General features: G+C 44.7%; 1 protein-coding gene across 4 annotated transcripts in view; it reads right to left on the bottom strand.

Moving 5' to 3' along the window:
* The window catches only part of WDFY4 (WDFY family member 4), a 415,677-nt gene that overhangs the window by 331,272 nt on the left and 71,038 nt on the right, over nucleotides 1-13,367 (bottom strand). For all 4 annotated transcript variants that reach the window (XM_084845114.1, XM_084845112.1, XM_084845113.1 and 1 more), the window contains one exon: nucleotides 6,382-6,596. In XM_084845114.1, the coding sequence (XP_084701240.1) occupies nucleotides 6,382-6,596 (215 nt within the window). The remainder of the gene's footprint in view (nucleotides 1-6,381; nucleotides 6,597-13,367) is intronic.

Below are 13,367 nucleotides of genomic sequence, written 5' to 3'. Positions count from 1 at the left end.
TCACCCTACCTATTCAACCTGTACACAGAACACATCATGCGACGTGCTGGGCTTGATGAAGCCAAGGCTGGAGTTAAAACCGCTGGAAGAAACATTAACAATCTCCGATATGCAGATGATACCACTTCGATGGCTGAAAGCGAGGAGGAGCTGAGGAACCTCATGACGAAGGTGAAAGAAGAAAGTGCAAAAGCTGGGTTGCAGTTAAACCTCAAAAAAACCAAGATTATGGCAACCAGCTTGATTGATAACTGGCAAATAGAGGGAGAAAACGTGGAGGCAGTGACAGACTTTGTCTTTCTAGGCGCAACGATTACTGCAGACGCTGACTGCAGCCAGGAAATCAGAAGATGTTTACTTCTTGGGAGGACAGCAATGACAAATCTTGATAAAATAGTGAAGAGCAGAGACATCACACTGACAACAAAGGTCCGCATAGTTAAAGCAATGGTATTCCCCGTAGTAACCTATGGCTGCGAGAGCTGGACCATAAGGAAGGCTGAGTGAAGGAAGATAGATGCTTCTGAACTGTGGTGCTGGAGGAAAATTCTGAGAGTGCCTTGGACTGCAAGAAGATCAAACCAGTCCATACTCCAGGAAATAAAGCCAGACAGCTCACTTGAGGGAAGGATATTACAGGCAAAACTGAAGTACTTTGGCCACATCATGAGAAGACAGGATACCCTGGAGAAGATGCTGATGCTAGGGAAAGTGGAAGGCAAAAGGAAGAGAGACCGACCAAGGGCAAGATGGATGGATGATATTCTGGAGGTGACGGACTTGACCCTGGGGGAGCTGAGGTGGCGACGGCCAACAGGAAGCTCTGGCGTGGGCTGGTCCATGAAGTCATGAAGAGTCGGAAGCGACTGAACAAATAAACAACAACAAGTATAAAAAGCATGCCATAATAGTCCCCTCTGCATGTTAATAGTTTCCATAGGCATGATCTGAGAAACATTATCTTCTGGAGGGACAGTATTGCCAGCTTTTAGGGGATGACAGAGGTCGCTTGTGCCTATAACAGCCATGTGGCAACAGAAATTCAGCAGGCAATTTTCCCATCAGTAGATCTTCCTGATTTTAAAAAAGTTGGCAGCCTTCTGAAAACAGTATGAAAACTGTTTTAGCTTCCTTTCACCATTCTCTCTCTCTTTCTCAAAAAAAAATCTTTATTACTTGTTTGAGATTTCAGATACATGGGTGACAAAAGGAAGCCATGTAGTATCAAAGGCCTCAGAATTAGTATGCTCCTTTGCCATTCTTAAGTTATGAGTTAGCTTTTCCATCAGGGCAAGATTTCATACATGATTGTACCAAATCTCTAAAGTAAAATCTGAAGATTTCCACCCCCCTGCTCTTGTAAGTTGAGCTCCTGTAAAAAGAAAAAGTAAAAGTTCCCTATGTAATAATTTTGTACCTGTAAATTGGGAGAGGAGTGCAAGGGGGTGTTTCCACCAGCCATTTACTCTGAGCTAGCTGTGTGTTGAGGTCATTAGGGATACATGACGTCATGGCCAGCCACCCTGGAGCTTATCAGGGAAAAACCAGATTTCCTGAGACTGCTTAAAGTCTGATTTTCCTTAAGTCAGGTTTGCCCGGTATAGTTGCTGTGTGCCCCAGCCCCCACATTTAGCTTGTGTATGCTAGCCCTGCCCAGCGGTGTGCCTTTCACCATGACCCAGTCAAGGGGCGTTTCCTCCCATTGTGCTGAATGAGGCTTGCCCTCTCAATGACCACAGAAATAACAGAGAAGCCCTCAATTAACATGGCACATGTTAAAGCCCAATTTTGTAAGTGCAGTTAAGCGTGATCCCGAGGCTCCAATTCATTGCCTTAGGAAGTAACTATGTCACAGCTCCCTTATAGAGATCCTGTGTGTTAAAATGGGTGCTGGGTTCCATCTCTTCCCCACAACCCATTAGGGTCTCCTCAGAAGTAACTCCCATTGTGCTGAATGAGGCTTGCCTTTGAATGCCCACATTAGGGATGTACGAAAGTCACTTACCTTTCCGTGGATTATGTTCATGGTGGGGGGGAGGCGTTCCGTCCCTCCCACCGGAATCCTCGACGGGGGGGAGGTGATCCAGTCCTCCCCCCCGGAATCCTCGACGGCCGGCTGTGCTCCGCGGCGGCTCCGCAGAGCAGCTGGCCAGACTCAGACCAGAGCTGTCCGCAGCCGGATTTCTGGCCGCGGAGGGCTCTGGGTAAAAACAAAACAAAAAAAACCCGCGTATGCAAATGGTGGCGGCTATGGCCGCCGCCATTTGCATTCCTTATTTTTGGCCATCTTAGTCTACGTAAATATTTATGTAGACTATGACGGCGAAAATAAAGGGGAACGCAAATAGCGTAGCGGGCACTATTTGCATCCCTTTTTGATTCTCCGCTTTAGCCTACGTAAATATTTACGTAGGCTAAAATGGCGAATCAAAAAGGGGTGCAAATAGCGCCCGCTACGCAATTTGCATTTCCCTTTATTTTCGCCGTCATAGTCTACGTAAATATTTACGTAGACTAAGACGACCAAAAATAAGGAATGCAAATGGCGATAGCCGTAGCCGCTGCCATTTGCGTATGCGTCTTTTTTTTTTTAACCCAGCCGTGATAGGCTACGTAAAAAAAAAAAAACCCTCCAGACTGCAAATGGTGGCGGCGGCAGCTGGTCGGAAGACCAGCCGCCACCGCCGCCGAAGCCACCGCCAGAGCCGTCGCCGCCTGGAACATCCGCCCCAGGTAAGTCTTGTCCTGGGGGGGATCCGCGGGGGGTCAGGGGGGTGGCAGGCCATTCCGCCACAGTTTTCAGGGAGCCGAATGCACTGGCATTCAGCCTCACCAAGATCCGTGGCGGAATTCTCTGACATCCCTAGCCCACATCAGAACTTACAGAGATTCCCCCTCAGTTGAAATGGGCCAAATGGCACACGTTAAAGCTCAATTCCTTAAGTGCGATTAAGTGCGATCTTCAGGCTGCGGTTCATTGCCTTAGGAAGTATGTTCTTCACACCTTGGTTATAGCTATCCTGCGGGTTACAGTGGGGGCTGGTTTCTGTCTTTGTGTTTACTGCTCTCTTTCCCACAACAAACCCTTTACTGTCTCATCAGAAGTAACTCCCATTATGTTCAATGAGGTCCTGTGGGTTAAAATGGGGGCTGGTTTCCATCTTTGTGTTCTCCCCCACCCCCTTTCCCAGCACAAGCATATGAGTGTTTACTTGGAAGTTACTCCCATTGTGCTCAATGAGGCTTGCTCCTGAAATGCAGGTGCATCTGGACTTTCAGGGGAAAGGAGAAAGGGGGGGGAGAGGGGGGAAGCCTCTCTTATTGGTTGAGCAGTTCCTGCCAGTCAAATGATGTTCACTCAAACCCCCACCCCATCAGGAAGTATGTTCTGTGACGTGATGTTTACTGCTGAGGAGAATCTGCTCGTGGAACCCTGCTCACAGCAAAGCCAATTCCTCTTTTAAAAAATCCAGTACTCCTCCATTAGCTTCTCCTTCTGTGTCGTGGAAACACGGCCCAAGTACTGAAGTTTGGGAACTAATTGTTTAGTAATAATAATAGAAATCTGATTAAAAATGCAATCCCAGAAATCTGACACATGGGGGCAAGGCCACCACACGTGAAAGAAGGACCCGCATTCCGTGCATCCTCTCCAACAATTAGGGGATAAAGAAGGGTTCATAAAACTCAATTTTACTGGAGTAAGATACCATCTGTAAAGCAACTTTAGAGTTACTTCCCATACTGAACAGGAAACAGATTTTAATGAAGGTAGTGACCACATATTTTTCCATGCTAAGTCAAAGATAGACAGACCTAGGTCTGCCTCCCAAACAGCCCTGAGTCTGGAAAATTGGTCAAATTTTGCATCTATCATTATATGACATTAAATGGAGATCAGACCCTTTCTCCGGCTTGGAGATTCCAAGCAGATATTCTCAAACAGGGTGAGATCCCTAATCAGGTCATGTGTGTGGTTTAATTTTTTAGCAAAAATTTGGACTTGGAAAAAAAAATTGGATTTGGACTTTCAACCACTGCATGCTAGAAGTGGATAGTGCTGACAACAGAGTGGTATGAGAACTCAAGACAACCATTTTCATATATATCAGGTACTGGATCTTCTTCCCAGTCTTTAAATTGATTGCAACATTCTCTTAAAATGCAGGTGATCCAGAATGGGACAGAGAGGAGAAGGCTGGGGTCTTTCACTATTCTCTTTGTAAGGAATTGAGAAAAGTACTGTACGGATGGTGGAGAATTCCGCCATGGATTTCAGTGAGGCCGAATGCACTGGCATTCAGCCCCCCAAAACCCATGGCAGAACGGCCTCTACCCCCCGCCACCCCGCGGAATCCCCCTGGAACAAAGCTTACCTGGGGCGGATGCGGAGGTGGCAGAGGCTCCAGCGGCAGCTGGTCTCTTGGCCAGCTGCTGCGGCTGCAAATAGCGTCCGTCGTACCGGCCGCCATTTGCGTCCTTCCAGGCTGCCATGATAGGCTACGTAAGTATTTATGTAGTAAGTATTTACTACATAGTAATACTTACTATGTAATATTTACATAGTAAGAATTTACGTAGCCTAAGTATTTACATAGTAAGTATTTACGTAGCCTATCACAGTAAAGGTAGCCACGCAAATGGCGTAGCGGCTGCCATTTGCGTAGCTGCCTTTACCGTGATAGGCTACATAAATACTTACTACGTAAATACTTAGGCTACGTAAATACTTACTATGTAAATATTACATAGTATTACTATGTAGTAAATACTTACTATGTAAATACTTACATAGCCTATCACGGCAAAGAGCAGGGGGGCAAATGGCGTAGCGGCTGCCATTTGTGCCCCTGCTCTTTGCCGTGATAGGCTACGTAAATACTTAAGTAGCCTATCGCAGCAGCCTGGAAGGACACAAATGGTGGCCACTATGACGGCCGCCATTTGCGGCCGCAGCAGCCCAGCCGCGGCTGGAACTCCGGCTGCAACTGGCCCCAGCCGGTGGCTCCGTGGACCTGCCATGGAGCGGAACCGGCTGGGGAGGATTCCGGGGGGAGGGACAGAGTGCCTCCCCCCCAGTGCAGATGCCCCAGCGCAGAACCAGGTAGGTGTTTTGTACATCCCTAGAATACTGACCTTTACTTGTGACCGGGCTGTAACTCTGATATGCAAAGACTCTCTATAAAAACTTAGCCACTTACCTCTGAAGAAATTAATCAGATAGAACATTTTGGGTGCTTCCAGATGGGGGGGACCTAGCATTCACAATTCGAAAGCATTCTGCAGCTATTCCATCTTTTCTTACTTAACAGATTTTCCACAATAAGAAAAATGATGGAATGAGCAGTGGAAATATACAGGAGGGTTATGAGTGGAAGCTGCCATAGTCTGAACACCCCCACCCCCACTAAAATTCTGTGAATACAGCAGGCTGGTGGCACAATAAAAGCCTCACCTGGAAGCACCCCCAATCTTTTAAAAGCCACATTACCTTCTAAAAGTCTCCTCAGAACCATGAAGAGCCTTGCCAGCTGACAAAATACAAGCACATGTATAAAGAAGGAATGTGTGAGTACCTTCATTTCATTTTCATGTGTTGTACTTTCCTGGCTGCTCCTGAAAATATCCCCTCCCGCAATCCAAGAATTGTTGAAATTAATGAAGGGTAAAATTTCCCCCATGTCCAGCATCTATAAAAGGCATGCTTCCAGTCTACCGCAGTTGAGTCTGCTAGTATGAGCTACACTTTATGTAAAGGATAAGGACAAAAGAGCTTGGGATAGAGAAGACGTAATCCTGACTTAAAGCAAGAGGAAGAATGTAGGACTGAGTTAAGTTGATTGAAAGCACTGATGAAGTTATAGGACATAACTCCTTTGCTAAGGGGCATATTGAGATGTCTTAGGGCTCAATGTGTTCCCTAAATCAGGGATGGCCCAACTATTAGCCACTTCTTCTCTCCACAGTTTCCTCTGGTCCCCACCCCTCCTTGTGCAAGGTTGGAAGCCTCTCTTGGAAGCTTCTCACCCAGCAGATGCTCCTCCTAGCATGAAAGGAGACACCCTGCCAGATCAGAATCAGTGCCTCATGAACAGCTTTAGGGTACAGCAAGCACTGCTTCCCTGAGTAGTTCATTTAGGGAAGCAAGACTGTGCAGACATGGAGTCTTGGATGAGTCTTCAGCAGTTCTCCACCTGTCTTTGAAATGAGAAGATGCTTCAGGAGCCTCGGCAGTGATGCCACTCTTCAAAAGGAAGATAATGGTCAGAGGAGGCTCTGCCTCGCCAGAGCATTCTGCTGAGAAGGGGGTCCAGTGGCTGGGTTGAGTCCATGGGCCCCAAATGATCCAGAACCTTATTCCATGAAAGACACACACATTACCTTAAGACAGCAGGCTCAATGGACTGGGATGCGAGCTTTTCAAAGAGCCTGATAAGGGGCAGGTGCACAGGACAGTTGGTATCGTGCAGCACATCTAGGCAGGAGGTGACAACAGTGTCCAGCAGGCCAGCTCCACATGCCACTTGACGGTTCTTCTCCAACCTCACTAAGGACTGAATATGATCAGCCACAGCATATTGAATTTCCCATGATAACTGAAACAATACAAGGAGGGAGGGAGAAAGAACATATATGAAGGGCTTGCTAGTTGGCTCTGAGGACGTCCAGCACTCTGATGTGAAATACACAAGGTAGGTAAAAAACAAAATGAAACAAAATTCCACTACATGTCTAAATTTGTCAGGTTTTCAGAATTTGAAATTCAGACTTTAGTGTAGGAATCTCACCCCAAAATTCAACATTCAGCTTTCAGAATCAAAATTTTGATTGTGAGGGACACAATTAATGAATGAAGTTAATATAACATTACTAGATTATATTTTGAGTCAGTTATGAAATGCAGATTACTAAGGCATGTCTGCTCTCAGATAGTATCAAACGTTCATTACTACATATCAAAGTTCATCAAAAACTGATTGTTTCTGCACATACCATTCCTACTACATACTATTCCTACTGAAAATCTTTGAATGGCTTATGTTGAAGCAGAATAGTGGATATTTAGTTAATATATGTATATGTAATATTAAGAGGAGAATATTGAGGAGAAATGTTGGGACAAATTTGTTCATGCACCTTGGGCCCCCAGGGAGAGGGCAACTGACTGGGCAGCAGCATGGAGGAGGTGGGCCCACTGAGGAAGCGGTCCACTGTGGGAATCTTCCCCAAAATGTAGAATCCAGGCTAGTGTCTGGCATCTGCCCTAAAAGCATTTGCCTTGGCAAGTTCGCAAGTGCTGTAACCCAATTGTTTCTGGAAGGAAACCCTTCCTGGGATTCTATTTAAAAAACAACAATACTGTTCTCCTGTTGAAAGCAAGACTGAAGGGTTCATCACACAGGGCTGAAATCCTGCATCCTTATTGGGGCTTTCTGCTTCCAGATTCTTTGCAGTACTAAGATCAGCTCCTTTACATGGGTGGACATGTGCTTTGAATCAGGGACTTCCTTTCTTGGGAAGTTCAATATGTTTCATTTTACAGCCCCTAGATGGCACCATGATTATAGCGCAATGCCGTCATTACACACAGCCAATCGATTGGATTAAAGTCCCTTATTGTGTTATCACCAATCTTTTTAAAAGCGGGATAAAGGTCAAAAAGTGCGGGAGACGCCCTGGAGGTTGACAGTGCTGTGTAAAGGACCTGCAAACATCCGTGAGCAAACGTGATCGCACAATATAATCCCCATGTAAAGAAGCTCTAAAACTGATAGGAGATTGCCCACCACTACCACAGCAAACAGAAAATTTAGAAACAATCCCTCTTTCAGAGTCCTTTGAGAGCAGTAACCCTCTCAAAAATGTCCTCCTCTTGTAAGGAGAACATTCAGGCACTGTCAACATAAAATCTAGCAACTTTTGATATGTTCACTGACAAGCCATCAACCCTATAAACTCAGTACATCTGCTTATACTCAAGCTGGGAACCAGAGGCATCCAATCTAATCTCCCCCCTTGTGCATAATGTCAGGAGCGCCCTAGCAGTCTCTTTCAGTAGACTCCAACAGCCAACTCAAGACACAGACGAAAGGATTCTTTTCAAGGCTTTAATCCTTTTACAACTTAATGACTCTTTCAGATGCTAGTCACCAGCGACTAAGCAAGGAACAGCAGAGTAGCCTATGCGCCAAGTAGGCAGTTGATCCCCGTTTGAAGGACAGTCACTTGAAGACCCTGAACTTATGGGCTAGGGAGAGATCCTCCCTCTTTCCCTTGGGTCCATGGGAGGTGGCTGTTGCTTGCGCGCCAAATGGGCGCTACGCCTCCTTTCTGCGCCCTCCGTCGCTCGTCGCTCCCTGCATCTGCGTCGAGCGTCTAGCAAGCCCCGTTCCCGCACTTTCTCACTGCTAGGATCACTATCTATCTCAGGAATGCCAGCAGGAGGAATCTCTGCCAGATGCTGTGCCGGTGAGGGATGAGCTGGCTCCTCTCCCACGGACTGCTGATCCTCCTCAGAATCAGAACTGCTCTGGGGTTCTATCGGCTCAGTTTCCGCCCTGACACATAAATGGGCAGCAAGTAAGACCAGCAATAAAATGATGCAGTGTGGAGTGCTCCTGTTCAGGAGTTCAGCCAGCCAACAGTGGCCTCTTTGAGGATACTCCATTCCATTTCCCCTTTGCCCCTCCCCCACCCCCAAATTTTCCATTGTTCCCTCTCAACTGTCAGTCAGCATTCTGTGGCCACAGAGCATATTCAGTCCTTTTTTGGTTGTTTTGATCCCACTCCTCAATTTTTTGTACTTTGGGGGTTTTGTACTTTTGCAAACCTTGGGTTTCCCCTGAGCCTGGTGGCAACTCCTCCTCGCACATAGATTGTGCCATTTTGGCTATGTAAGAATACACATTTGGAGAATATGTTTGCTAGTAGTATATATCAGGGATGGACAATCCCCCCACCCCCACCCAGGAATCCACTGGGGGCTGCATCTCTGCAGCACCAGATTTGCCACAGAAAAAAAGACCAATTTGTTCTTTTAAAACAGCCCTTTTTTGCTGCTGTGCTACCAAATTTCAGTGGCAAATCTGGTGGGGGCAGCGGGGGGGGGAGGGAGTGGGACCAGGCAAAAAAGGCCTGGGGCCCACCCTGGTGTATAGGATAGCTGAAACAGAGAAGGGATTAATATCCAAATATACAGCATTTTGTTATCCTTTGATTACTCATTAGGAAACAGCTTCATGAACGATTTTGAAAAACATTTTCAGCTTTCAATTTCTAAAAATATTTGGCACTCTTATCTTTTTAACAGGTTTTAAAGCCTATTATCATCATACATGCCTATTAGAAAAATCATTATAAAATGCTGCATAGTTGATTCATGATTCCTGCTTGTCTTAATGAAATCTATGCTAATGTAAGTGACTCCTGTTTCAGATGCTGTCAGCCTAATGCTAATCTTTTTCACATATGGTAGACTTATCCAAAAAGACTGGGTTCGATCCAGATTTAATCATGCATACAGTAGACCCACTCAATGGGACTTAATGTAGTCATGACTAAATTCAGTATCATTGATTTCAGTGGGTCTACTCAAAACATGATTAAGTCTGGGTCCAGCACACCTGACTTTCAGGGCACATTCCTAACATGTTGAGACAGAAAAAAGCTTTACAAGTCCCAGCACCCCCCCAGCCAGCCATGCTGGCAATTGTAGGATGTTTTTCTGTCTTAACATGCATAGGACTGCACCCTCAAATTATTGAATTGATGGCTGGATATATGTGTTATGTTCAAATCCTTTACTTGCTCTTTTGGGTTATATGAATGGACTGGTATTGATCCAGCATCACAAAATGATGATCTGGACTGGAACCCATTGGCCTGTTCTGCAGCCAGCAAATGTGGAATCAGTAACCCTCCCAAATTAAAACAGCTGCTAGTTAAAACATGGAAAACTATGGAAATGGTTGTTGTTCAGTCGTTAAGTCGTGTCTGACTCTTCGTGACCCCATGGACCATAGCACGCCAGGCCTTCCTGTCCTCCGCTCTCTCCCGGACTGTGCTCAAGTTCATATTTATTGCATCAGTGATACTATCTAGCCATCTCATCCTCTGCCATCCCCATCCCCTTCTCCTTTTGCCTTCAATCTTTCCCAGCATCAGGGTCTTTTCCAGGGAGTTTTCTCTTCACATTAGGTGGCCAAAATATTTGAGCTTCAGCTTCAGTATCTGTCCTTCCAATGAGCACTCAGGGTTGATTTCCTTTAGGATGGACTGATTTGACCTCCTTGCAGTCCAGAGGACTCGTAAGAGTCTTCTCCAGCACCACAGTTTGAAAGCATCAATTCTTCGGCGCTCAGCCTTCCTTATAGTCCAGCTCTCACAGCCATACATTATTACTGGGAAAACCATAGCTTTGATTAGACGGACCTTTGTCGGCAAGGTGATGTCTCTGCTTCTTACTATGCTGTCTAGGTTGGCCATAGCTTTCCTCCCAAGGAGCAAGCGTCTTTTAATTTCATGGCTACAGTCACCGTCTGCGGTGATCTTGGAGCCCAAGAAAATAAAATCTGTCACTGCTTCCATTTCTCCCCCTTCTATATGCCAGGAAGTGATGGGGCCAGATGCCATGATCTTAGTTTTTTTAATGTTGAGTTTCAAACCAGCTTTTGCACTCTCCTCTTTCACCCTCCACAAGAGGCTCTTTACATCCTCTTCGCTTTCTGCCATTAGGGTGGTATCGTCTGCGTATCTGAGGTTGTTGATAATTCTCCCGGCAATCTTAATTCCAACCTGTGATTCATCCAACCTGTATGTATGATTTTCATGATGTACTCTGCATATAAATTAAATAAGCAGGGCAACAATATACAACCTTGTCATACTCCTTTCCCAATTTTGAACCAATCGGTTGTTCCATGTCCGGTTCTTAGTGTTGCTTCTTGGCCCTCGTACAGGTTTCTCAGGAGACAGGTAAGGTGGTCTGGTACTCCCATCTCTTTAAGAATTTGCCAGTTTGTTGTGATCCCCACAATCAAACCTTAGTGTAGTCAATGAAGCAGAAATATACGTTTTTCTGGAATTCTCTTGCTTTCTCCATGATCCAGCGAATGTTGGCGATTTGATCTCTAGTTCCTCTGCCTCTTCGAAACCCAGCTTGTGCTTCCGGTAGTTCACATACTGCTGAAGCCTAGCTTGTAGGATTTTGAGCATCACCTTGCTGGCATGTGAAATGAGCGCAATTGTGCGGTAGTTTGAACACTCTTTGGCGTTGCCCTTCTTTGGAATTGGAATGTAAACTGACCTTTTCCAGTCTTGTGGCCACTGTTGAGTGTTCCACATTTGTTGGCATATTGAGTGCAGCACTTTAACAGCATCATCTTTTAGGATTTTAGATAGCTCAGCTGGAAGTCTGTCATCTCCGCTAGCTTTGTTGTTACTAATGCTTCCTAAGGCCCACTTGACTTCACCCTCTAGGATGTCCGGCTCAAGTTCAGTGACCGCACTATCATGGCTATCAGGGACATTAAGATCTTTCCTGTATAGTTCTTCTGTGTATTCTTTCCACCTCTCCTTAATCTCATCTGCTTCTGTTAGGTCCCTGCCTTCTTTGTCCTTTATCATGCCCGTCTTTGTACAAAACATTCCCTTGAGATCTCCGATTTTCTTGAAAAGATCTCTAGTCTTTCCCATTCTATTGTTTTCCTCGATTTCTTTGCATTGTTCATTTAAGAAGGCCTTCTTGTCTCTCCTTGCTGTTCTCTGGAACTCTGCATTCAGTTGGATATATCTTCCCCTTTGTCCCTTCCTTTTCACTTCCCTTCTTTCCTCAGCTACTTGTAAAGCCTCATCAGTCAGCCACTTTGCTTTCTTGCATTTCTTTTTCTTTGGGATGGATTGAGTTGCTGCCCCCTGAACAATGTTACGGACCTCCGTCCATAGTTCCTCAGGCACTCTGTCTATCAGGTCTAATCCCTTAAATCTATTCGTCACCTCCACTGTAAGGAAAAAGTGTCAATACTTATAGTCAGTCCCCTTACATTAACTTTATTAAGAACAAATTCAGTGTGAATTTATTTAAATACTTTGGGCGGGTGTGTGTGTGTGTGTGTGTGTGTGTGTATATATATATATATATATATATATCAGTGGATATCTTAATTGTCTCTTTTTACTGTTAGAACTGACATTTTAAAAATTATTAAAATTCTAAAAAACAATAAAAATAAATGGCAGGGTCACCCGACACACTCTACAACAGAACCTTTCCTTCATCTGTTCCCAGTTCTATGTTGAGCAAGAGTAGCCTATTGCACCAGAGATCAGCAATGCACGGCAGCTCATCAGCATCCTGGTAATCCTCTTGCTTGGTGACTGTGGAAATACAGGTGGTATCCAGCACACTAGGCCACAGGATCAGACCCACCATAGTTAACAAACTGAAGTTGCTCAAAGTGCAAAATCGCTTTGTTCATTTCAGTGGGGCTTGCACAGCAGTTCTCAAGAGATTGTGTCCCCAAATCCTTCCAGCGTGAGAAAGCATCTTAATCTATATATTTTAAAGTAGCTTCTAATGGTTTTTGTACTTTAAATATTTCACATCCTAATAATTATTTAGCTTCAGCAAAAAGCAAGGTCAAGAAAAAAAAAGAAACTATGTAGATCTTGGCTAAGTAAATCAGTATTTCCCTCCCAAATAAATTCAATATAGCCATAATGGAGTACAAGGAATTGATTGTTCTCATTATGACAGCAGCCCTGCCAATAACAAGATTGCCTTGATTTGAATAAAATGTGCTGTTTTCAGGGATGTTCATTCCAGTAAAAAGGGGTTTTAGTGAAAAAAATTAATGGTGGCAGGAAACTGGTCTCTGTTTCCCAAGCTGTTATGGATTGATTTTCCTACATATCACTCCCACAATTCGTCAGGGATACAGGAGGTGCAATTAGAAATCAGCAGACAGGCTCACGATTTTGTATCAGGATGAAGTCTAAGGGCAAAAGTGTCACTCAGCAATGTGCCAGATATTTTAAAGTAGTTCTTGTATTCTCTCTATCGCATTTCACAGCCTCATAGCATTGGAAATTATACTTTTGCTTCTCTAGGTTGCAGAACCTATAAATATATTTTTCTTGGTAATTACTGTTTTGTATTTCCAGTAAATTCAAATTCATAGATTTGGGACCTATACAGCAGGATATAACTATAATAAATAAATAAATAAATAAATAAATGTTTGTTCTTGCATAGTACTATCAATCTTGGCAAATTCGAATATGAGCTGGCCTGATCTGCCCCTCCCAGACTAATGGGCAGGTCAGAACTTAGGCTGCAATCCCCAAATACCCACTTAACTGGGAGTAAG

Source organism: Heloderma suspectum, chromosome 3 (assembly GCF_057233095.1).
Source record: "Heloderma suspectum isolate Gila_16-S chromosome 3, 16-S_ref, whole genome shotgun sequence".
In the NCBI taxonomy this organism is placed as follows: Eukaryota; Metazoa; Chordata; class Lepidosauria; order Squamata; family Helodermatidae; genus Heloderma; species Heloderma suspectum.
The sequence above is the reverse complement of the archived record's forward strand: the minus strand, read 5'-3'. Positions and strand labels throughout refer to the sequence as shown.